The following is a 27,469-nucleotide window of genomic DNA, read 5'->3' as shown; positions in this document are numbered from 1 at the left end:
AGCTCTGAACTACAGCATATGTGTTCACTCAAGCATTGTGCCTATTGTATAAACAATTACTGCTTCAGAGCATATTAGCTATGAAATACTACCGAAAAAAAAAAAGAAGGAAAACAGTATCTGTTGTGCATTTTTCCCTCAAGCTAGTTGTTGTCATTTTGTTTCTTAGGTTTTTGTCAGTGTCTCTTCAATATCTCTGAAAAACAGATGGTTTGTTTGTTTTTAAAGCGGCAGTGGGGCATTACATCATCCAGCACTGAAATGTATGGGATGAATATTTCAATACTTACAGTTTCAAAAACAAAGAATCTGTCACTGCCTCTGAAAATATTAAATCAAATATTGTATCAGAGTTTTAACAGGGCAGTCTTCAGAACTCAGAATCACGGAAGGGTAGGGGTTGGAAGGAACCTCTAGTCCAAAATCATCTAGTCCAAGCCCCTCTGCTAAAGCTCAGGATACTGCTATGCCAAACCTGTACATCTCTCTATTTTAGAGCCAATACAGAATGATAGATCATTTAACTATGCATTTAGTGCAGAAAAAGAAGAAAAGAAAATTCAGATGTATAAAATACAGCCACTAGCACTACAGAAGTTCTTTCAGTTTCTGAGGTCACAGTATGTTAGTTGTAATTTGCTGTTATTTTATCAAGGGTTGCATTTTCACATGTATGTTTTAATATGCTGCTAATTTTCCTCAAAAAAACCTCTTAGTCTCAGGCATTGTACTGGTGTTACTAAAAATATACATGTTCCTTATGTTAAATTGCATTCCATACACAGTATGTGAATTTCAGCTGTATTAAGCCACAGTAGTATATATACTCAAGAGAGTAACAGTGGTATTTTTCAATTACAATTTTTAGAAGACATTATAATCCTAGAACAAAGCATCATACCTAATCCAGGTAAAGACTTGTTTCATGGAGAAATAAGAGGCAAACTAAACTTCCCCAGACAGAAGGAAAATTACCTTAGTTAGGATGCACTCCTAGGTTTGCATTGGTTTAAGCTGACCAGCCCCACTTGGAAGGGATGAGGGATGGGGCTACCCTTTCACTCTCTGCAGTTGTGCAGTGCAAACTAGATTGTAAATTCTACACCATACTAACAGCATGACTGCTGCATGACAGGAAGGGGTTGGCTGGCGCTTATAGGACCTCAAGTATATTCTATAGTTTGTAAAATTTCCTGTTCTGGGGTTTTGGGGTGGTTTTCCCTCCAGCTTCTGGGCAGGGGTGGGTCCTTTTCTTCAAGTTTCAGTTTCGTGGGTGGTTTGTGTTTTGTCTGTTCCCCTACTACTGCATACACTGATATTTATGGGGGGTTTTTTGTGTAATCTGATATCCCTGCAACAGAGCAGTAATTGTTCTTATCTCAATTAACTTTTCTTCCTGCTAGGTCCTTTACTTCCTTGCCCACCCAGAGGGGAGGGAGGGGAATGGCAGAGGGAGAAGTGGGGAACGGAGGAAAGGAGAAACCACTCTGTTGCGAGCAGATCGCCAGGGCTCAGCAGCCTCCCGAGTTAAAACCAGGACAAACTGAAATAACAAAGGACAAGTAAAATGTAATTCTGCTGTCACTGGTTTCCACAGATTCACAGATATGACTTTTACAATTCAAACCCTGAAACGCTAGGTATTAGAAACCCTGGAGGTGATTGCTTTGACTCTTTTTTCCTATGCCCCAGCTGAATATATGGACTAATAGGAAATGAGTTCTCATTTGGTTAAATCATCTCATGAAATTGCTCACAATTTGCTTCAAATGGACTCAGCTCAATGTCTAAAATTCTCCTTTAATTATTCTAAACCCTGAAATGCCTTCTTTCCCTGAACATGGAAGTCCACTCTGCACTTTTATTCTTTGATGCCTACTCCCAAAGCAAATTATATTGAAACATAGAAGAGCTTTGACTGTATGCATTCAGGTGAAAATACCTAAAGTTGATGGCTAGTGTTGTGAGTTCTGCTGATACAATATTAGCTTTCTTCACATCACAGAACATTAGGGGTTGGAAGGGGCCTTGAAAGATCATCTAGTCCAACACCCCTGCCAAAGCAGGATCACCTAGAGTATGTCACACAGAAAGACATTCAGGCAGGTTTTAAATGTCTCCAGAGGAGGAGATTCCACAACCTCTCTTGGCAGCCTCTTCCAATCTTTTATCACCCTCACAGTGAAAAAAGATTTTTCCTTATGTTCATGTGGAACCTCCTATGCTCCAGCTTGCACCCATCGCTCGTTGTCCTATCATTGGAGATCTCTGAGAAGAGCCTGGCTCTGTTCTCCTGACACTCACCCTTTACATATCTATAAACATTAATAATGTCATCCCTCAGTCTTCTCCAAGCTGAAGAGCCCCAGCTCCTTCAGCCTTTCCTCATAAGTCAGATGTTCCACTCCCTTCACATCTTTGTGGCTCTGCACTGGACTATTTCAAGCAGTTCCTTCAGCTCCTTCTTGAACTGAGGGGCCCAGAACTTCGTATTATATATACATTAACTAGCAAAGCATATAAAAGCCATTCTGTCAAATACATCTCTAACTCTGTTACAATTTGTAAGACCAAATCTTTGGGTTTTCTTTCCTTTTATTTTTTTCCTTTTTTAAAAAATTATTTTTCTTAATCTGCTAGTAAAAAGGCTCCAGTATAAGACTGATAACTTCTAAGGTTTAAAAGGGACAAATTCTACTTAATTTCAGAAGTAATTTCACCAGTGTAACTGACATTAAATCTCATTCTACTTTTTTCTTCATTTCACACTCATACATTTTTCTGTTTCACTTGATTAGGCATTTAATACAAGAATATAAAAACGTGTCAAGCTTCATGGGAAAAAAAAGAAGGAAATTAATTGTACATAAAGTACTGTTCACTGAATAAGTTAAACTGCAGGAACAGCAATATAATATATCACTCAGTTTTATTATCTGTACGTGCAAGATGTTGTCAACAATTAGTCGACAAAGTATTTTTAGCTGGATTAATTTCTAGTCATTTTAAAAGTTTCACTAACCTCAAATCTAGTACAATTGAAATCCTTTTAAAGAAACAGTATTTTTAAATAGAGCTCTAAATGAAAGTGGCCAAGAGTTTTCCTAACATCTTGCTTGAATGAAGGTGAATAATGGAAAACGCCTTCCTCAAGATCAAAGTCAGGAGTTCTTCCCACCTCACAATGCATTCACCTGGGTTTACAAAGCATTGTATAACTTTGCCTAATTTATTAATAAAGTGGTAGCACTTCAGCACATTAAAAAAGATATATGAATGCTAACAATGCTATTAAAATCTCTCTCTCTTGTGAAAGCACATTCCAAAATTACATTTTTCCCTGCTTAGAATGTTTTCAAACTGCTGGCTAAGCAATGAGTCGAGGTATTTGGATAGAGACATTCACGCAATTTCATGTTATCACGTCAAGTACAGATAGCAAGTGTGATTTCCTTCCTGAATCATCTTGTCTCAGAAGTCAGTCTTTGCTAAGGTTGCTTACTAAATGTACTTAGCCCTTCAGCTAAGTACGTTTTTTGAGCTGGAAAAGTAGTTCTTGTTCATCGTGCCTGAGGGCACGCTGAAGTGGCGGGATATTGAGGGCTGTTTTTAGTTCTACTTCTGCCAAAGAAACTATGATACACACATCCAGAAAGAATTATAAACAGGGTCCTTTACCTCTGTAACAGTCACCAGATGGTATATTTAGCAAGACCCTCTGGCTGAATTCTTGTAGCCAGACTAGAGCAAATGATACCTGACAGAACACTAGAAATTAGCCTGTTACGTCTTCATTGTCTGGTATCAAAAACAGATGTCAACATTATTAATGGCTACAAAAGACTCCAGAGAGTCAGGAAGTAAATAATTATTAACAGGAGACAATGCATAGAGTCCTTTCAAAATAATTTTGTGTGTCTTTGTTTAAAAAGGACTTTTAATGAGATTGTTTAAATTTGGGGACTTAAAGCTAGTTTAAGTCTCTATGCATATCAGTGCATGGCTCACAAATATCAGCAGCACAGAACAAGTCCATAAAACATCTGTAACACAAATGACTAAAATAACTGTGGAACTGATAGCATAGCATGACAAACCCCACGGCATTCAATTCACACATCCCTCCACCCTCTCTCTCTTTTTTTTCCTAAATACCCCAAATACAAAAATATTTTAGCTATGCATACATATCACTGCCTATTTTTACAGAAATCCACTTTCTAAGCTCAGTGAAGAGAAGGCTCAGGGGATCATACCCATGACTATAAATACCTAATTGGTGGAGTAAAGAAGAGAAAGGCAGACTCTCCTCAGTGATGCCCAGTGACAGGATGAGAGGCAGCATGCAAAAACTGAAATGCTAGAAATTCTATTTAAGTAGCAGAAGAAACCTTTTTTTTTTCTTTCATTGTGAGTGGTTCAGTGCTGGAACAGGTTGCCTGGAGAGGTTACGGAGTCTACATCCCTGGAGATATTCAAAACTTGACTGCACATGACCCTGAGTAACCTGTGCTTTGAGCAAGAGGAATAGATGTCTCCTCAGGTCCCTTCTGAACTCTGCAGTTCTATGCTGATGCATCTATAATGATATGATTGCAGTAAACTGACTCAAATAAAGAAAAATTATGAATTAGTCTTACAAGCACAGGTTCAAATTTTAAGTGCTCTTGGCAATAGAAAGGAAATCAATCTTACTTGCTGCTTAATCCTTTATATAACACCAGCACTTTCATTTTCTGTATGTGTAATTCCATCTTCTGAGCCTCAGATCTGTTAGTATTCAGAGCCTACATCCTTAATTAAGGTAAATGAGTAATTTTGCAGTTCTTCATCAAAAGAGTTGTTAATACAGGAATCCACTGCACTACTCTGTGTTCTTTTATTCTGTTATAACCATTTCTTTTGTAACACCAAACATACAAATCACCAACATTCCCTCCTGGAATCTGACATAACCTGCTGACATGTGAAGTAGACACAGCAAGTTTAGTGACTCAGAACAGTAAAAAATGATTATGCATCAGGAAGTTCCACCTCAACATGAGAAAGAACTTCTTTCCTGTAAGGGACACAGAGCACTGGAACAGGCTTCCTGGAGAGGTTGTGGAGTCTCCTTCCTTGGAGGCTTTCAAGACCCATGTGGATGTGTGCCTGTGTGACCTGCCCTAGATTCTATGGTCCTGCTCTGGCAGGGGGGTTGGACCTGAAGATCTCCAGAGGTCCTTTCCAACCCCTAACATCCTGTGATCCTATGTGATCTCCTTCATGTCTCCCATGTCACTACATGAATTTCTACAGCATGCCTTAGAACAAAATCCAGTAAAACAAGGATGCTGCTGTACCACAGGTTTTTTAAAATGCTAGTGGTACTTAGCCCTTTCTAGAAAATGGAAATGATTGCCAGGGGAGCCCCAACAGTTCTAAATGACTAAATGATAATTCCTATTCAGTAAGATTCAGCCTGTCATAAGCAAGACATCTGCTTTTCTTGAATTGACATATGTAATTCTGACTGAAGTTGGACTGTCTTCTGGTACTGAATATTCTGGGTTCTGTCTACATGGTGCTATTTAGTCCTCTGGAAAAAAAAAAAGATTCTCTAGAAGGTAAAGAATTCTCCAGTTTCATCTTTTCTTGTATGTTACACAGTAGAACATGTTAAAAGCAAGAAGGAGTGACATCCTTCAAGTAAAAAAATCCCAGGTGACTACTGCAACAGTCTCATAACCTGCATTACAGGCAATCTGACAGGGACAGGAGGAAACATCTTTCTGCTCTCATATCCAATGGACAGCTTTCCAAATTGTATGGATAAGTAACATTCTTCATTCAAGCAACTGAGAAAGTTCAATATCAAGTAAAGAATCTTAGAGACTTTAGAAACTGAAATTTGACCCAGTGCTTTCATTATGTATTTTCCCCTCCCTCCCCATGCTTAATCACTACATTTCAAAATAAAGCAGTGGGAAATAAAATTCATTTATCAAGGAGATAAAAACGAGTTTGTAGTCCTTGTAGGGAACCAGCAGGTGTAAAGAGATATGAGAAGAATCTAATATAAATATTGTCCAAATAATTTAAATTAAATGGAGATCAAGTCTTCTGTTGCAGATTCATAAACTCAAGACACCCAGAGATGTATATCACAGGCTTAATGTTTAACTGCAGAATTACTCTTACCATGCTGCTATACAACCTTTTCTATGAATACACAAGCTTTGTTTTGAAACAGTCTCAGCTCATTGCCCTATCATAAAAAGTAATTTCAGACTTTCATTCTGTGGCCAATTTGCATCCACTTGTTCTTGAACATTATTATCTTTTAATTTAAATAATTATTTTCCTCCCTGAATATATGCTGAAAGTCAAAACCTCATCTCATTTCTTCATAAAATAAAGAAACTAGATTTTGAAATAGTAATTATTTGAGAAGTATGTTGCAATCTTTTCATGATCTAATTTGTCTCCTGGAACACATTACACAAAACAGAAAGGAAAAGATAAAAAAAAAAATAATGTCATATTAGCACATTCGCCCCATTTACAAGCCAAAGATGAAATTTGTAAGGATGCTGAATGAATGTAGATGGTCTCCAACCTTTTGGATTTTAACTGCATCATTTGTAATTAATTTCAACCAATGTATATACTGAAGCACTTACAGACACCTGGAGAGAAAAGACCAAATGCTGCTACTGCTGGCTTCTCCTTTAGCTGTTGAACTAAGTGGTTTATTGCCTTCCAGTCTGCATTCAAGTCTTCTAATTTTTTCTAGAAGAGAAAATAACAGTGTGTTAAATTCCCAATACAGAAATTAATGCAAATAAATATAAAAATAAATATTTTTTTTCTCCATCTGATGGAACACCTCAATTTAAAGAAAAGAAAAGAAAAGGTTGAAAAAGCAAGTAACTTTCACAAATGGGAAAGAGGAATGAGTAAAATCCCTCCCAGTTGAGCTACAAAAGAGCTTCATAGTGTCAGAGTCCTTAAAACATCTTTCCTCCTCAATGTTTGGCTGCTGAAACTAAGGGCCAACTTACAGGCAGCACAGCTGCCTGACCCTGACCACTTCCTGGCCCAGCCTCAGCCTGTTCCCATCCCCACAGCCCTGCCCAACCATCTGGGGCTGGTTTGACTCTGGTTCCTCTCTCTGGCCCACACTCCCACCCAGGGGCAGCCCCACAGCTTGCCTTGCTTCTCAGCTTGGTACAGTGGGAGGGGCCCTAAGCTGGTGTGAGATCCTGCAGCCCACTGTGGAGTCCCTGCCACATCTTGCTCCTGGGAAGGACTGTCTTGCCCTGCTCCCAGATTAACAGGTCTTTACACCTTTTTAGGGACCACAGGATAACTTCTTTAATGTACTGTTGTGGTGGGTTAAAAATTCCACCCCCCTAAGCTACCACAACTGTGGAGAGGTAGGGGTTTTATCACCATAAACCTGAGGTGCCATTTAAAAAAAATTCAAACAGAAAGGTGTGTTAAAAACAACCCAAACAAGCAAACAACAAACCAACAACTCGTCAATAAAACTTCTGCAATTTGTGATGTCAAATGCAGAATGTGTTCTTCCACCTACTGAAAAAACAAATAAAAGTATGAGGAAAGTCTCAGGAGTTTTCAGGGAGTCATAAACTTCAATGTGTGGGCATGCAGTCCTGATCAGTAATGGCTGAACTGTTGCTTTTAAACAAAATCTAAGTGAAATTCCAGAGAATTACACCAGTCCTCAAATAACCCTGAGAAGCTTTTAGACTTGAAAATGTTGTTTCTACTCCTCTTCCTTGCTTTAAGGGCTGTAAAGAAGGATGAAGCATTGCTAATTCTACACTGGCATCTCTAAACTCTCAAAATGAAGACTGAATTTCTTTTTTTAAGCCTATCCCTGACTGCCTGCTAAAATGTAGCACATGTACCAGTGATGCTCAGGAATGCTTTTCGTGTTCCTGTGTCCTGTTCAAGATGAGATATGCAGCCTAAATCACAATCCAACCATGACAGAAACAGGATGTCTATTAAAAAAGGTACTTTAATTACCCAGAGTCTAAGACGATAGAGGTCAGCAGGAGAGGGATAGGGAATGGTACTCATTAAGAATTTTATATTTCTCTACATTAGGGGAGTATTTCTAGAATTCGTCTTAAGATTTGCCATAAATACTCTAAATCTGAAATGGTCTTTTACATCTGTCACCAGTGGTGTCCAGAATACTACCTGGAATAAAATCTGGGTAAATTTTTGCTTTTTAAGAATGCAGGAGATAAAGGATACAATTTATGGAATAAACCAACTTTTTATCTTTAAGAGAAGTTTAAAAACTGTAGGGGTTTTCTGGTTTGTTTTTTTTTTTTTTTTTCTTAAAGTCAGAAAGAGATTCTCCTTGATAACAGACTGTGAAGACTAGGCAGAAAAAGCAGTTGAGGTATGCATGATAAATGCAATTTCTCATATGATGATTCAAAATCATACATATGTTTTATTTCTGTGTGGAATCAATTTGCTCAGGCACCCAAGGTGGCCAACAGCATCCTGGCCTGTATTAGGAACAGCGTGAGCCCGTAGGAGTAGAGAAGGGATTGTGCCCCTCTACTTGGCACTGGGGAGGCTGCACCTCAAATGCTGTGTTCAGTTTCAGGCCCCTCCTTACAAGGAGGAAATTGAATTGATGGAGTGCATCCACAGAAGGGCAACAAAGGTGGTGAAGAGTGTAGAGAACAAGTTGTAAGAGGAACAGCTGAGGAAACTGGGATTGTTTAGTCTAGAGAAGAGGATGCTGAGAGGAGACCTTATTGCTCTCTACAACTACCTGAAAGGAGGTTATAGTGAGGTGGGGGTCAGTCTCTTCTCTCTAATATCAGGTTATAGGATGAGAGGAAATGGCCTGAAATTGTGCCAGGGGAGGTTTAGATTAGGTATTAGGAAAAATTTCTTTGCAGAAAGAGTGGTCAGACATTGGAGGGAGGAGGTGGAGTCACCATTCCTGCAGGTGTTCAAGAAACGTATGGACATGGCACTTCAGGATGTGGTTTAGTGGCCATGGTGGTGTTAGATCAACGGTTGAACTCAATGATCTTACAGATCTTTTCCAACCAAAGCAATTCTGTAATTCTATGATTACTAACACACACAAACACACCCTTTGGACATTTTATGGCAGATTTTCAAGTGTGTGTTTGTTTTTCCTTTCTATTGTTGTAGCCTACTTCCAAAGCTTAAAATGCTTCAACATCTATAAATTTGATAGTAGCACAGAGTGCCAGCAAACCTTTAAGAACAAAAGCTGCAGAGGTTCCACTATCTGGCTTCATTTTACATTATATTCACACTAACTCATGAAAGAGACATGAATGTTGTAACACTGATCCTCACTATGGGTAGGCTGCTTAATCATTCATGTGGATGTGAGCCTGGAATTTCTTTCCAGCAATGACAAAATATAAAACATGCCCGCCACAAACATTAGAGAGGGTTGTCTGAGCCAACATCTACACCACTAATAAGAGAGTAGATAGTTCCAAAACTCTACTATCAGAATTATAGTGTGATCCAGTCTTGCATCTGCCATAAATTAGCATGCATGTATTAAAAGGTTAAAATCTTTGAGCACAACATTGCTCAGCTTTGCTGTAATTGCAGCTCTAGAGCTTTAGTGGCAAGCATGGACATGAAAATATGTTGCACTGAAGAACACTTTTTAAGTTAGATTAACAGTCATACATGAACTAATGTAAATGACAACACAAAAACTAGATAGGTGTATTTAGAGAGAGAAATGATACAATCTTTGCAATGCAAGACTGAGGACAATGAAAGCATTAGTTCACTACTAATTATTATCACTACCTTCTCTTCCACCCAACACAGGAAAGGACAAGTTGAATGCTGTGGCAAGGGAACTACAGATCTTCCACTGCCACAAAAATCCTTTCCTGAATAAACTCTCCTGTTTAAGTGCTGTTAATGACGAGATTGGGGCTTGCATTCTTTCCTTTGCCACTGTCACCAGCAGTAACCTCTCCCTGCCCTACCTGCACAAGCTTTACAGAAATATATTTCAAATGCAAGAAACACATTTTATAAAACTGAATGTCTGATTATTGAAGTGATAATGCTTAAAGGATCACACATCTCATCTCATTTTTGACTCTTGAATCAGAGTACACTAGGATTAAATTTGCCAACAAAAAAAAAAAATTTTACATTTTTTTGGCACTGCAAAATTCCAGTATCAGCATTTTTAGGATGCTTAGTGAAGGTGTGAAAGCATGCTTATTTCAGTGACATAACTATGAGATAAGCTTAACTATGTGCCAATATGGGATCTCATTTGCGTTTAAAACACTAAAATGAGAGTATATTATAAAGGCTGCAAAGATAAACAGGTAAACATTAGGAAATGACAGACTAACATCAACTATGAACACTAATTCAGTTACAATGCACATCACTACGATGATATCTTTAATTCTCTGATACATAGTGTTTTCCAGCACAGAGGAGGCTTGTGGTGTGAATGAGTCTACAGGAAAATCTACTTCATTTACTGAAAAGGATGGAAGAATTTGTGGTGCACTCAGAAAATGTTAAAAAAAAAAAAAAAAAGACAAAGGGTCTTCAGAGAACTAAATAATCTACAAAGTTGTCAACCAATTCTATAAAAGCAATTAGTGCTTTTAAAGAAGCCATGTAACTGTATTTTTTTTTTTTACTGTGCCATGAACTAAACAAGGAGTATGAGTCTAAAATATTTAATTGCTGCTCACACTGTGAGTGCTGTCCAATTCCTGTACTGAAGTAGGCAGGGTTCAGATTAAACCAAGACCACCACAGCACTTTTAATTCAAGAATTTCCTAAAATTTTTGAGTGCTTAGCTTTGCAGCTTTGCTAATATTTCAAAATCACCTTAATCTGAGTACAAATTATTTCTGCTTCCACGAAATACACTTTGTGTGGAAAATTTTTCTGACAGAAAAGGTCTGTATTAGAACATATCAATAGCAAACAGTGCTGGAAGTTACTCATGAGGAACAAAGACAGAAGACCAATTGGGTGAGAGCTTAAGAAAACCAGTTCAAAAGTCCTGACAGTATATATTCACTGGTTTATGACTTATTGTACAAGACAGTTAATTAGAAATTAACTTCCCAAGTTATTCAATTAACAGAATTGCATAATGTAATGCAGAAACTGAAATACAATTAAAGAGAGACTAGAAATTAAATGCTCACTACTATGCAAATGGTTACTAATGTCTTCACAGACACATAAAATCATTGTCAAAATTTAACTCAACTTTATTTAGAGAGGTATCCTTTTCCAATATATCTCGTAGAAATCTGGTAGTTTTCAGACTCTTTGAAGTAAGCACTTCAAAGAAATAGATACAGAGTATATTTCTATGTCAGGTATGTGGCCTAAACAGAATATTTTCACACCATTTATACCTCTGTCAGTAGTACTAAAAACAAGTAACAGTTCTTATTTTCATTAATTATGGAGTTTTTTATGTGTAACTACAATAAATAAATAAATACCTAGAGAGCTAAAACATCTAATTATTTGTTGTTTCAAATGGTATGCTTGTTAAATTTTGGAGTAAGATTCCCTAAGACTGCAGCTAAAGTCATATTAAAAGAGCAAATACAGTTATTGCAGAGTGATTTTTATTCCATCATCCATTCAGTGTGCAGGTATCAGTTCCTAACAATAATAGCACTCCATTAGCCAAGCAAAATGCCCCACACACAGTCAAAGGCTTTGTTTCTGAACAAAGGTGAAAATAAGGAACTCTTAAAGAATTCTGTGCAGGGAAAAGAAAAACAAAATAAATAGTTCTTAAATATGTACTGATTTCTGAAGTGGAGAAAAGTGCTTTCATGTGCTTCTGTAAGTAAGTATAAGTCCCTGCTGGGAATTTAGAGGAATTTTGTAAACTGAGAGGAAATTTTGTAAAAGTAGAAAAAATAATGCTCCAAGTATAGTGACTAAATAGAGATGGAAAAACATGAAATTCACTGTAGAGATCACTTACATACACCTTAACTTTGTGAGGAAACCTCTTTCTTTAAAATGAGATTATTGAGTGCTGTAGGCTTGGAAAAGCTTTAAAAACAGAGACAAAAATTGCTGTCTCTGCCCATTAAGAAGTAATTGCAATAGATATTTTGTTGAAACAATAAACCAGTGCTGTAGTTTCAAGGAACTCTTAAACATGATGTTCACAGGTACTTTATTAGCAGTTATAAACCCACAAACCAGACCAAGCTCTGGCAGATATGGTAGTGACCTTACTATTTTGGTCCTTCCTTCAAAGTAACTGAACCCTACATGGGATTATTTCTGCTCCAAGAACCTACAGGACAGAAGATGATACACTATTCTCAGTGAAGATCTACATAGTCAGGAAACTGAGTGTAAAATACCACCTTCATACTGATTTCTATGCTGGGGAAAAATATTATAAGGAACATTTCTCTGAAAAAGAAGTGCTGGGAGGTGTTATCTTTCTTAACTATGCATCCTCTGCTCCAAACAAAACCAAGTCAATCATTCTGTATTCATTTTGGAAGAGAAACTGAGTTGGAAAGTTCTAGATTGTCATGTTTTCTTTTTTCAAGGCCAGACTGGATGAGGCTCTGGCCAGCCTGATCTAGCGTGAGGTGTCCCTGCCCATGGCAGAGAGGTTGGAACTGGATGATCCTTGTGGTCCCTTCCAACCCTGACTGATTCTATGATTCTCTGATTCTTTACAATGGAAAATTTTTAAAGCAAAAGGCCTACTTTAACTTGGCTCTAACTCTTTCTGGAAAATATGCTCTTGTTTTTTTTTAATTGACAAAATTTCTGAAAGTGAAATTAAAACCAAGGGAATTTAAATACATGTTATATAATCCCATTAATTAGACACCAAAAATTACACTTGATTTTAAGTTTGGATTCTATTGAAGAGGTCAAAACCAGTATTTCCACCACAATATGCAAAAAATTTCTAGCTAGGAACGTAACATTTTTCCTGGCTATGCCACCACAGAACAGAACAAATGTCATTTGCCAAGTTCTTTCACTGATTTTAAGCAGAGCACATCAAGGACAAGTGTACAACAGGGGAAGCATAACCTATTACACAGTAATGGCTATTGCTAAAGGTTGCTTCATTACCTTTACTGGATGAGTGGCTGGTTTTTCCTTATATAAATGACACCCTTTAGACAAAACTTCTTCCACATTCGGCTGTTTAGCCTTCACTGCTGCTTCAGTTTCCTGAAAAATAAAAACATAGGCAGTGTAGATTAACCATAGCATAAGCAGTAAGATTGAAAAGTCCTAAAGCTCCATGGGAAGCTGTAAAACACCAGCAGATTATTTTCTGCTCAGGATTAGTTTCTGGGAAAATGTATGGATAGTAACAGCTCAGGACAAAGAGGTCACCAGAGAAAACAAAAACAGACAGATGGAAAAGAGTAATGCTAACAAAACAAACAGCAATAGGTCTCTTCATCCTGAAGGTTTCAATAAAACTATTACAAATCTAACAAAGGCATGAGAAATCTCATTTAAGCAGCTCTGTCCTTTTGTCTGTTTTACATTACCAGCAGATTAAAAGTGCACTGGTTAACATTTTGTTCACACAATACATGACATTTAAACCGTATCATGAGATGCAAGACTGATACTGAATTTAGGAAGATTAAAAATGTTAACAGAAAACTACTATTGTTAGTAGCAAACTAGTAATTATCTAGTAAAACATTTGTACTAAAGAATTAAAACCAAAAGCACAGTAGCAGTAACAGTTCCTAAAGGTACAAGGAGGCATCTACCATTACCAATCACAGCCTACTGAGTTAGCAACAGCATATTCTCTAGAAATGTTAATTTTTTAAACCTGAGTAAGTGTGATTCATATGCTAACATAAGGCAACTCAAAGAAACCCTTCCAAACATACAGCCTCTTCCATTTGGTGAGGCACTGACCAGATAAGTACTGAGTGAAGCACTACAGCAGAAAATTTAAAAGGAAAAAAAGAAATAAAAACACTCCACAATGTAAAAGAAAAGATAAACTACTAAACTATACCTGGAATTAAAAAAAAATGCATCTTGATGCAATTTTGCAAGTAATATAAAGCAAAAAACCCCAACATTCGAAACACAAAAATCCCAGAATTATCAGAGATATTAAAAACACCTGGTTGTGTTGTTTTGTTTCCCTCTCTCCACTCTTCTCCCACCTATTCTACAGCTGGATTACTTTGTCCATATTAAAATCAGAGACCATCCACTGGCTCTCCAACTTGCATTTCTGTACACAGTTTCAGTTATCATTAGTGTGACAGCAAATAATATTGTGTGCCAGGATTGTCACTATCTCATCAGACACATTATTTCTTTGGGGGAAGTCTACTGTTTTCTCTGTAATAAACCTGTTAAAATCTAGGAAATGTTGAGTCTCAGAAAGTGACCATTTTCTTTCTCTATTTCAACTCAACATAGAAAGATACTACTGTTGTCTGAAATTCTACTTGCAAAACTATGTGGAAAATCAGTAAAAATATAAAGTGTTGATAAATTCATTATCACCTTCATTTTTTTTAATTTTTAAGCATTGTTCATCAACAGCAAATGAATCTTGTCTGATTCTTGCAATGACATTTAAAACATGGTCGCATTTAATAGCTGCTTCTTATACATTTCAATATTAATGAGATATAACTGTAAGGATTCATAGAGAAGGAGAATTGGATAAAAGGACTAAGTTCTTTAAAATGAGAGTGGTAAAATGCTGGAACAGGTTGGCCAGGGATGCGGTTGAGGCCCTGTCCCTGGACCCATTCAAGATCAGACTCAACGTGGCCCTGGGCATCCTGCTCGGTGTAGAGTGTTGGACAAGATCACTTGGAGGGTCCCTTCCAAACCAATGCAATCTGTGAATCCCTGAAAAAGAAATGTGCAACAAAACTGTGATATTGGGGGGATGGAAATTTATTAAACTGTTAATAATCCCCTCATTAAAGCTCTATTTTCTGTTTCAATGCTATGTTAGCTTTCTACTTCCCTACTCACCATATAAAGAAAAACTAATCAAGGAGTGTTAATGAAGGGAATTTTCAGCCTATCTTGATGAAAAATGGGCATTTGAATAGTTGTTTGTTTAGTTAGTTTTGTTGTTTTTTTTTTTTAAACTAAACTATCCATCTGCAGCATTTTGCCAATATTTTGTGTGTGTTATTCTACAAGTACTTCTATTACAACAGCACCAGGTATTGTAAAAAATTCAGTAGCATGAAAAGCAGATTACAACTGCCTGCAGAGTGCAAGAATATCAGGGTCACTATGGGTGCACCTACACTGCTGGTTTAACCTGCAGCACAGATGTGCCTTTGAAGAATATTTCTCAATCTTCCACGATCACAGGCCTGTGGTTTCCACTGTGGTCTGCTATGAGAGCAGCCCTGGCTGGTCTCCAGTTCCCCACAGTCTTGCCCAGGCATGGACCCTACTGAGCTGGGCGATCACATTCCAGTTCATCCTTGGCACATCCCCAGGAAGGTGCCAGAAGCTCTGGGGCTGGGGATGTTCTGGTGTCTCCCAGCTGCACTGCTCCTGGTTGGGATGGGTCCAGGCTAACAGGCCTTGCCCTGAAGACCCATCAAGGAGATTTCCAGTGGCCCTGGCCCAGCTGTCTCAGCAGCTGTAACAAGGATAGAGTGAACCTGAGCACCTAGGTCATCTTCACCAGTTCTTGTTAACATTTTCTAGACCTGAGGAAGAGCAGAGGCTCTTTCAGGAGGCTCTCTTAGGCTTCGTCATGTATTTGATCTGACTAGGTCTGTAATAACAGCCATTAAAAATAACCATCAGGTTCCACCACCAGGAATTGAAATTCAAACCCTGAAGCACCTCACTAGGAAAGGCACTACAGACTAACTAAAAGAACTACCCATAACAGGAATTACTACTCAAGACTTGTAGCTGTAACAAAATTTGGCTGCTCAATATTTATTTGTACTCTACCTTGTATATTGGAATTTGAATCCTAATTTACTATACATACACACACACAAACAGGCTAATTTCCCTTTTAAAATTTAGAGAAAATGAAAGAGAATGACCAAACAGAGCATTTTTTCAATTCTTTTCATTCCATGCTAACACTGGAACACACAACACATTGAAAAACTAAGATATCCCATCTTTACATGTTATATAAACATTTGAAAAAGTCTTTTTTATGGATGCAAGAGGTATTTGTTCTCTGGAATAATTTTCAATAGGCAGGTAATATAGCTGTTAAATTACCAATTTCTTCTGCTCTACAATTTTTTTCTGGATTTATATGAACAAATCTTGTGTAGTCCGGTCTTTCAAAATCAATGGTCTTGACCTAAACTGAAAGGAATTGTGCAATTCTATCCAATATACCATGAGGCTTCACTTGAGATTTATGTGGAAATAATAATAGAGATAAGAATAAAGAGGAAAAAAAAGAAGTTTTCAACTTATTCCTTCGGACACTACTGAAATTAAATTAGAGCAGCAACTGCTTTTTTGATTGTCACACATGAATTCCAACATCATCTGAGATCACAAAATTAATTAATCGCACATCTGGCATTAAATCACTGCAGTAACTTCGACGTTGCTCTTTGCCCAGTTCTCTGCCTGATGGGATAGCACCTTGATGAATTCTGCCCAGTGAGCAAGTTTCCAGCAATTTCAAATCCATTTGCTAGGTGACATCCTATTAATATGAGTTGACAGGCCAAAGAGTAGTTTCAGGGTACTGCTCCATCATTCACTTCTCAGAGAGAACAAAAAGGTAACAACCGTAACGTGGCCTCCAATTGTTCACAACAGAGTTTATAGTTATTGTCTAGTCTGGGCACAATCCAGAAGAATCACATACTCCCAGAGCAGGGCCTGAGATGTGCTCTTGATACTAAAGCTAATAGGAATTGTCCGTGCTCATGTCCATCAGTTTTCAGAGAACACCAAGGCCATAGCTTTTAAAAAGCCCTCATTGAATTTCACTGACCTCCCTGCCACACTTGCTTTGCTCACTGTGGGAAAGCACCCGTAAGGGGGATGCAGAACTGTCTCTGGGAGGCAGAGCCAACTCTACTGGAATTGCACAGTTTATGAACTGCCTGTCAAAGGAATCATAATGCTGCTTCTGGGCTGGGTTATAAATATTCCAAACGTTTCACACACATAGCAAATTAAAATAAATCTTCATTTGGAACTGTTGTTTCTCAAAAAAATGCATAAACAATGAGAATGAGAGGCTACTTTTTTTTCCATGACATCTCATTTCATGAATTTTCAGTGCTGTCAAAATGGTTCATCCCAACTGATAAAAGCCTACTGCTGAATAAGCCACATGGGCTTCCGCATTTCCAACACCATATTGGTTCAACCTGTTGAACAAATTTACAGGCTGAAAAAGTGGCAGGGACTTGTCTACAGCCCCGTCTGGACTATGAAAGTCTGTTGATATAGCTCAGAACTTATAAAATTCATATTCCCTAGCTGAAACCAATATATTGACTAAACCTCTGGTGTGTATGCCAATGGAAGAGAAAGTTTAGTGGCTTGGCATATGTTATTTCAAGAGACAGTAACATCCTGGCAGACACAGACAGGCTGTTTGACATATGCTGCCCATATATTAGGAGGTCCAAACAACTGTCTATAAAAGTATATGCTGCATTTCAGACTGTGTATTGCTCTATATTAAGCATCACAAGCACTGATTCACCTTCTCTAGCAATGCTGGTAAAACTTTTGGGATTAATTTCCAAATGATATTCTGTCCATGGAACATTTTATGCAGGAACTGTAGGAGAAGCTCAGGGTAATTAAAACTGCACCTTCTTCGTGAATACAAAATACAAAACTGGAAATGGAATTGCAATGTTCAAATCAAAATAAAGGACAACTTTCAAATTAATATAGTAAGTCATTTAAAAAGTCATGACCTGTTGTTATTTTTTGTTGGTTTTTGGTTTTGTTTGTTTGTTTTTATCAAGATGGTACATTAAATGATTAAAGAAAATAATGTATTCACAGGAAAACAGGAGCAGTAAGCAATTTCCCCTTCACTTATTGAGACAAAGCAGTGATCATAGAATCAGTCAGGGTTGGAAGGGACTACAAGGATCATCTAGTTCCAAGCCCCCTGCCATGGGCAGGGACACCTCACACTACATCAGGCTGGCCAGAGCCTCATCCAGCCTGGCCTTAAACACCTCCAGGGATGGGGCCTCAACCACCTCCCTGGATAACCCATTCCAGGCTCTCACCACTCTCATGGGGAAGAACTTCTTCCTCACGTCCAGTCTGAATCTCCCCACTTCCAGCTTTATTCCATCCCCCCTAGTCCTATCACTACCTGATAGCCTAAAAAGTCCCTCCCCAGCTTTCTTGTATCCCCCTTCAGATACTGGAAAGCCACAAGAAGGTCACCTCAGAGCCTTCTCTTCTCCAGACTGAACAGCCCCAACTCTTTCAGTCTCTCCTCATAGGAGAGGTGCTCCAGCCCTCTGCTCATCCTGGTGGCCCTCCTCTGCACACCTTCCAGCATGTCCAGATCCCTCTTGTAATAGAGGCTCCAGAACTGGATGCAGTACTCCATGTGGGGTCTCTCCAGAGCTGAGTAGAGAGGGAGAATCACCTCCCTTGCCCTGCTGGCCACACTTCAAATGCAGCCCAGGATCCGGTTGGCTTTCTGGGCTGCAAGTGCACATTGACAGCTCATGTTGAGCTTCTCGTCCACCAGCACAATGGAGATGTTATAATTTTTAAAATGCAAATATATTGAATGTAAGAATCTAATACGATTTGGAGGTTTTTATTTAAAAAAACCCTTTTTTTCAAAATAATCAGATATCAATCCCTACATATATTTGACTTGATAGTGGAGAATGACACTTAATTACGTTTTTCTTGTCTTTCAGGTGAGAGTATATCTTGTAACCACAATTCACTGAGGTATATTTTGCACACAAGAAGTTCCAGCAAGGCTTTGTGAAATATTCACACCTATTTCCAGATACTTTAGGAGAAAAGCTATAAATAAATGGTGAGGTGTCGAGTGCCTCATTTTTAACTCATAAGTAAAGAAAGGGAAGAATTCTTCATGAATTCTAAGTCTAAACAAGTGACCTCTTTTTTTCTTTTGATTTACTTCTCCACAATCCCATTTATGGAGCAGACTAACAAGCTAAACCATCACAAAAAGTAAATGGTCAGAGAAAACTTAATTAAAATACATTTGAGTTCAGCTCCATGACAGTGAGCATCAAATCTTCATGGCACGTCAGACAGTGCAGTCAACGGCAGTCTCAGTATTCATTTTAGATATTTCTGCAATATCATCAGAATACATCCAAGACATACTATTAACATTCCTGTGGTTATATTAAGGTAGGACCTAATCCATCAGAGGTAAAATGCAGTTACTAGTATTTAAACATCGTGAATAAAGACTTTAATCAATCTTGACAAAATTCAAGAAGAGACGACCTTGTACCTCTGTTCTTTTCTACACAAGAGATTAAAAGGTTTGATGACTTCCTGAATATTTTACTTATCTCTATATAGAAAGAAAATGCTCTGTGAACATTAAAGTTCTGTAATTACTTAGGTTTTTATAAAAAAAAAAATAAAAGACAAAAAATTTAACAACAAAAAAAATAATTCAATGTAAGGACCATTCCATTAGTGATCTAGGCAGAAGCTTAGTGAAAATCTTTTTTTTTTTTTTTATCACTAGAAATATTCTGTAACTAGCAGATAAGCAATTGTATGCACCTACCTCTAAATATTCCATTTTAATAAATAAATAAAATAACCATTTTTTTGCCATTATCTTAAACCACTGATGTTTTAAACATGTGAAACAAAGTACAGTCCCAAGGCAGTGTTAGAAGCTATCTTAATGGAGAAAAGAATATTGTGAGATTCAGCCAACTCTTCAAAGTAAAATGTGCAAGAGACCATCATCTGATTTTAATGAGAAACTGTAAAATTGATATGACTATAGCTCTTGACCTATGTGAACAATTGTTAAAAAATTTTAGAGGAGAAACAATTATTTCACAGAAAAAAACAACACTACATTTCATCCTAAAAGTGCAACAATTCAATTTTAGAGTTCATTACTTCTTAAACCTATGAGTACAGCCTTTGTACAGTTCATAAAATATGCAGACACTGTGTCTGTTAAGACTTGGTGGTGGGTTTCCTCATTATGCTCCCTGCAACATCTCTTATACCTGGTACTGAGAATGGGAAGAGACGAAAAGAAAAAGGGGAAGGAAATCTTCCAAAATGAAATGTAGGTCCCAAAATTTAAGCTGTGCAAACAAAGTGCCTGAAATAGGAGTCTCCTCACCAATTTGCAGACTGAAAGGATATTTTTTTTCTAAATCAGGTTTTCCTGTTTACCTTTAGAAATTTGTGATCTGCACGTCTAGAGGATATGAAATGTAGTTATTTTTATTCTCCACACAACAATTCAGTATCTGTCCATTGCATCTGTCTCTCTTGAAAAGGAAATTTCCTAGAGGTACTGAAGATAGATTAGCTGTAAAGACATGACCTGCAGATATGGCATATGAAAAGAATTTGTCTGTGGTGGTCATACACTGATAAAGCACAGTTAATCATCCAGCTGAACTGTGAAAAGGCCCAGTAAGAATTCTTTGAGACTGGATATGATTCAGAATATTTTGGGGCTGGACAGGACACAGGATGAAAAAAACCTGTTCCTTGAGTGCAGATTCTGTATTAATTCCAGTGTGCAATACTAAAGAGATAATAACAAACCCAGGAGAATTATCAGAGAAGAAGGAAATTTGGCAGAAGGACACAATGAGAAATTATTGAGAGAAAAAAAAGGAAGTTCCAATAATTTCACAAGCTGTCTCCTACTTATGTGCTCTTTTATATGCTGAAATATAGTAGCTTAAGAGGAAGAAAAAAATACTTAAGTTATTTTTACGCATCAAACAAATAAATAAAATCCATTTTTACTCAAATATCAATCAAAGTAATATCAACCAAACAAAACTTATTAAAATATCCATCAGGTACCAAAAAATGTATATATTTACCAATGTACAAAATAGTGAGAATGCATATCATATATTAGCTGCCTCTAATATTTACTACATATCAATCAATGCAAAACAAATTAAGCAACAGCTAATAAGAGCTTGCACAGATATAAATGGTCATTTGTAAAGGCTCTTCTTCAGAGTCTAGTAATTTCAATTGTATGTGACCAGTAGAGCAAAATATGTAACCTTACAGAAAAGAAGTTACTGTTTAGCAAATAACATGCTGTTATCAAGAAGAAGAATTTCCAAGAGCTTTCAAGAATTGTATTTTGAAAAGACAGAAGGCTTTTTGTTGAGAAAAGAATATATGCAAAAGATCACAAACAGTGAGAATGTTAGAAAACTGTATTTTCTGAACAGGAGAGGAAGTATCCTAGCTCTAAAATCTAACTACACCAAAGCAAGCTTTCATTTTGCTATTGACTTGGTAAACTGCTCTGTGACTTCTGCAACTTTCCTCCTGTAATTATTTGCTTGTTTAGACTAACCACACTTTTCTCTGTGACTTTGAACTGTACCTAAACATTTAGTATGAGGAGGAAGCCAAAAGACAAAACTGATACAATCTCATCAACTTCCAAGCAACTCACCCACACTTATGCATTCAGCAGTGAAATCCCATTTTGATTTACTAGCCATTCATGACTTCCTAGAAAAAAGCTACCACATACCAAATACTTGATAATCTTTCAATAGTCTTTCCTCTTCTGAGACACTGAGAAATGGATATGATTGCAACCATCCTTAAACTGTGAAGTCTGATACAGATTAAACAGTTTACAAGGATTACTCATTGGGAAAGTTTTGCTGCATTTTCACAATCCGTTTGCAGCTAATATTCTTGCACTTGGAACAATATTTTTTAGGAGAGATTTGCATGCAGACTGTTTAAAATTTAAATGATCAAAGCTCACAAAGAAAACATTGAGCAGGTTGTTTCTCAAAGTCACATAAAAAGATTTCTGGAAAGAGTAATAATTGGTTTACGCAGAATATACAGCTCTAGGTTTTATGAGTTGGTTAAATTAACATTTACTGCAAATTCTTAATAATGCATTGAAAATCAGAGCAGTTTAAATACTCAAACAATATTTCATCATCATCACTTTTCACAGGTAAACTTTTTGCCACATCAAACCGACCTGAGAATACAAGGAGATAAATCTTTAGGGAAGAAATGCCTCATTCACTCATGTTAGCTAAATGAAAAAGTAAAAGAGTTAAATTCTGATTTATCTGGCCTAGGTTGTCAAGTGGAAGAAAACCTTTCCGTTGGTGTTTTCATTCTCTCATATGGGTGAATTCCTTTTATTTGCCTGCAGTTATTATAGAATCATAGAATGGTCTGGGTTGAAAGGGACCTCCAAAGGTTATCTAGTCCAACCCCCCTGCAGTCATCAGGGGCATCCTCAACTAGATCAGGTTGCCCAGAGTCCTGTCAAGCCTCAGCTTGGGTATCTCTAGAGATGGGACCCCAGCTATCTCCCTGGGCAACATATTCCAGTGTCCCACCACCCTCGTAGTAAAGAACCTGTTCCTAACATCCAATCTAAATCTGCTCTTCTCTAGTTTGAAGCCATTGCCCCTTGTTCTATCACCATAGACCTTCATAAATAGCCTCTCTCCATCCTTCTTGCAGGCCCCCTTCAGGTACAGGAAGGTCACTCTTAGGTCTCCCCAGAGCATCTTTTGATGCAGCCCAGGATGTGCTTGGCCTTCTGGACGGCAAGCACACACTGCCTGCTCATATCCAGCTTCTCGTCCATCAGCACTCCCAAGTCTTTTTCCACAGGACTGCTTTCTCTCACCTCATCCCCTAGGCTGTAATGTTTTGTTTGCTACTTTTTAGCCATGCTCTTCTCTTATGTTCTGATTGGAGGCTGTCAAGTACAGAATGAGTGATTGTCAAGAGCTGACAGCTTTTCTATTGTCATTCAAAGCTATCATGATTTAAATGCAGCAACAAGTTATTTTTAAGAATAAAAAGTTATTTATTCTTTTAAGGATTGTTTATTTTTATCTGCCAAAAATAAACACAATATGCTATTTTAAATTTATGGCAAGTGACTACCATGAACAGCAAACAGGCATAAATACTACACCCAAAGACAGTTTGAAGCTTCTTTAACAGTATAGGCAAAAATCAAGGTTGTATAGAGTAGTGCAGGAGGGATGAGTGTCTATTTCTTAAAACACAAATATTTGCATTTCTCTTCTTCCCTCTCAGTCCTAATCATCTATAACCAGCTACATCTGTCACAATTCTCCTGGAAAACAGTCATCCAGAGGAAATGGCAGTGATGAGACCTGGAGGAATTCCTCCAGGTTTAACCTCGTGCTGTGGCTGGAGGAGGTCATATGCTGACTCCTAACGCAGAGGTAGGGTTGGAGGAACAGGCACTACTACCTCCCTCCAATCACTAATGTCCTCTCCCCGTATGCTTCCTTTCATCCTAAAGATCCTGAGCTCTCAAAAGTCAAGGAACACCACTGGGAGACATAGAACCATTCAGAGTAGGGTTGTCTGTTCAGGTTGGAATAGGGCATCTCCAGTTCCTCCTTTATACCATAGGGGAACAGGAATCAAACTCAGCATTGCAGGCCATTTGATGCCAAAGAGTAAACAATTTCAGTGGCAAAGAATTTGTGGAAGTAGTAAATACAAATAAGCTGTGCAGCATGTTCAGTCAGAAAAATATGAAGGAGTATGGAGTGGGGTTGGGTGAATATCTGCATTTTTTTCTGCTAATAAATATTTTTCTACAAATCTTTTACATTTGCTGTCATTGTTTAAAAATAAATAAAATTAAAAAAAAATAGAAGCAGAGGAGAAACCATGCTCTTTGACATGTATTTTGATCCTGATTTAAGAAGATTAATTCTACAATCAAAAATGAAGTGCAGATTTAAGAATTTAATAGGTAACTCAGAAGGTGAAAGAACACTTAAATGCCAAATTTAATAAAACCTTAACCATGGAAGTGCAAGCCATGGACTTGTAAGCCTAACAGATAATGTAAGCCACAATGCAGAACGTATCTCACTGTTGAAAAATTCAAGGGGTGAAATCCAGAAGAAGGATTTTTACCAGACACTTTGCTGTCTGGCCAATTGCTGCTGAGGTCTTGCACGTACAGTCAGTGACTCTGTAACTATCTAAAGATCTAGAGCTGGCCAAAGGCATTTAGCCTGAAGCTCTCTATGATCTTTACCTCCTCACCTCTGTAATAATAAACCTCAGAATGACATATACAAGCAGGCATATTCAAAAAGGCAATGATGGAAAATGAAATGTCAGCCTTCTGCCCAACACTGAGTTCCACTTACCCAAATCCCATCACTGAGTTCTACTATGCTGGTTGCAACTGCATATTAATTCCTTGGATATTTCTATTTTGAAATTATTTATATTTGCTCTTTGGACAAATATTTAAATAAAAGGTTAAAAAATACTTGAAAGAGTCCCTTCCAGCCCCTAATATTCTGTGATTCTGTGAAAAATCCTTTGGGTTTTTTTGAGTTTGTTTTACACAATACTACATGTTATGCATTTTAGCATTCCCTGAAATTCAGGTCCCATAATGAAACTCAGAAGAAATATTTGCAACCTAAAATTCTTTTGAGAGGAAATAGCCTGGGAATTCTGGGAGATTTTTTTTTTTTTTTAGATCCAATGTTCAAACAGTTTTCATAGGGGACTGACAGAACGAAGTTGGAATTCACAATGTTTTCCTGATTATTTTTGGGCAATACGAGTTGGTAACTTCTATTGTTCTCTCAATGCAGTACTTTTTGTTACACCAAAGATACTTTATGACAATCACAGCTAATATGCACATTATTGGTTAATTTCCAAAATTATTGTGTGTTAAAATGCAGAAGCTGCACATATGCATTTACACACAACTTTCTAAACTGGCTAACTTGTATTTTCACATTACTAGGCTGCAAACATGTTTTCATTTTATAGGTTCCATTCACAAGCAACATTTCCAGTCCATTTTTCCTTTATGCAATTTGCTTGCAGATATATAGACGTATGATCTTCTGAACCATTGCTCACAGCCATATATATGTACTGGTGGTCATGATCTGGCACTCTGCTGCTAGAGATTTCTGTGCAAAATCCCACTCCAATTATATAACTAGAGTTAGAGAAGCAAAGTCCTGCAGTCACAACATACTATATTACTACTTCTGACAACACATTAAAAATATGCCTACCAAAACTGGTTAGATTTTTACTATTCAGCACATTTATTTTTCCTATTTCAAGGACTACCAGCAAGTGAATGCTTAGGAAAGAGACTGCTTATGCAGAATTTATACAAAGAGACAAGGATTAAAATAATAAAATTCTTGGGAAGGAAATATATAGGCAGTAAAAAAAAAAAAATCTGAAAAACAATATAAATCTGATTTTTGCTTTTTATATTTTTCTAGCATGAGTTTGGCACTACTCAGACTGTGTTAAAACTGATACAGCTTTGTAGATTATATTCTACAGTGAGCTAGTGGCATTTTTGAATATGAACAAGGCTACTGACTTTAGAGTCCTTGACTTTACAAAAATATTGACCAACAGATATAAAATACTGAATACCAAAGCAATCAACCTGTAGTAACTGCTAAAAAATAGCAGCAACTAACAACATATTAGCATTAGCCTATTTGTAAGCTTTTCTTATCCCTACTTTACTAATCAATATACTTCCCAATTTTTACATATTTGGGTTTCTAAAAATTATATTACCTAATGATTTAATTTTTTATTGTCACAATGACTTTAATAGATTGCAGAATGCTAATTTTATTTTAGTCACAGTAGTGGTAGATTGTGATAAAAAAATCTTTTACTTCTGGCCCGTCTTAATCATTTTGATTTTTATATATTTAAGAAAACTCTATTATTCGAGTCCTGGTAGACTGAAACCTGACTTCTGAATCTAACAGTTCTTTGAAGCCTTCTGGGTTTCTTCTTTATAAGTAAAAGGTCTGGAAATATATAATTAATATTCTCTGTGCCTTGGGAGTCCTATCATACATAGAAGTGGGATTAAACAGGACCATGAGGAAATAAATATTTAGGGCAGGGAGTGGGGAAGGGAGGGGGGAAGAAAATTGAGATAAACCAAGAGAAAAAGCTTCTGAAGCTATCTTCTTAAACTGCCAAAGAACTTGTGAAGCATCACTTGTTATCCTCCCTTCCAGGGTTCCCTATTCTTCTTATTGGTGAAGTAAACAAATCTCAGCAAGTCAGTAGGAGATAATAAAGGTTAACACTTCCACAACTACCTATAGCCATAACTCTAGAACTCCAGAGATTGTTGATGCTGTAGGCAAAGCCATTTCAAAGCGTAAAATATAGGTCTTCAATCCACACGTTCAGAACAACATAACCCCAAAAGGTTTAAGTATATTAAGTTTGGATGGCTGGATCAGCATAAAGGCATTTCAAGGTGCTCATGCATGTCCTTAAGCATTCCATTAAGGAGACAATGCAGAAGCAACTACACCTTCCATAATACCAACATTTGCCACCTACTTAGACTCTGATTAGCTGACTTAGCCAAAATAAGCTTCTGATAAAGGATAACCACATTATTATCAGGACTACAAAAATAATTGCTTTGACCTCAACAATAATTGTTTTTTGAACTAATACTAATTAGATACTCTGTATTTGTTCTCTTGTTCAAATTAAAACAACAGAACTGATGGTTAACAAACAAGAGTTTAGGAGAAAACTCAATTACTGTCTATTAATGCAGTATTAGAGTTCTCTATAGTTTGCCAAACAAAGCACTGACAGAAAGATGGAACTAAGCAAACTCAGCCAAGGAAAAACTGTGCAGGTTTATAACTCTGCTGTTGAACGAATTTACCTCAAGAAGTGGATGACTGCCCATGTCTGGAAATTAGAAAACGGTATTGCCTTGGTTTGTTTGCTTTTGAGACAGGTGTGCTGCAACTCAAGCAGGCAATAATTCAGAAAACTGGAAGGATTACTTCATTAGACAGGTCTGACTGGATCAGAAGAGTATCCTCTATGCTAATTCTATGAACATTTCTGACAGAAAACAAATACTTGTCTGGTTGAAGACAGCTACAGGGTTGCAATATAGCATGCAAGAGGTTTCTGTAGAACATGGCCAAAAGCATTTATCCTGAAGCTGTCTATTATATGAGGACTCATTTTAGGGGTCCTTGTTTATATTAATATTTATGATTAAAAAAAAAAAAAGTTAACAGAGTGTTGGTCATTGACTTCTAGTTTAAAGTGGAAACCGTTTGATTAGAGGTTTCTGTGTGTCCACTCCTCAGTAACTGCTACACAGCTTGCTCT

At 37.2% G+C, this 27,469-nt stretch overlaps 1 protein-coding gene across 1 annotated transcript in view; it reads right to left on the bottom strand.

Moving 5' to 3' along the window:
* The window catches only part of DMD (dystrophin), an 851,798-nt gene that overhangs the window by 356,320 nt on the left and 468,009 nt on the right, over positions 1-27,469 (bottom strand). The window contains exons 44-45 of the mRNA XM_054391265.1: positions 13,160-13,261; positions 6,663-6,771 (exon numbers count right to left, since the gene is read on the bottom strand). Of these exons, the coding sequence (XP_054247240.1) occupies positions 6,663-6,771; positions 13,160-13,261 (211 nt within the window). The remainder of the gene's footprint in view (positions 1-6,662; positions 6,772-13,159; positions 13,262-27,469) is intronic.

This window comes from Indicator indicator, chromosome 1, assembly GCF_027791375.1.
Source record: "Indicator indicator isolate 239-I01 chromosome 1, UM_Iind_1.1, whole genome shotgun sequence".
NCBI classification, from domain to species: Eukaryota; Metazoa; Chordata; class Aves; order Piciformes; family Indicatoridae; genus Indicator; species Indicator indicator.
The sequence above is the reverse complement of the archived record's forward strand: the minus strand, read 5'-3'. Positions and strand labels throughout refer to the sequence as shown.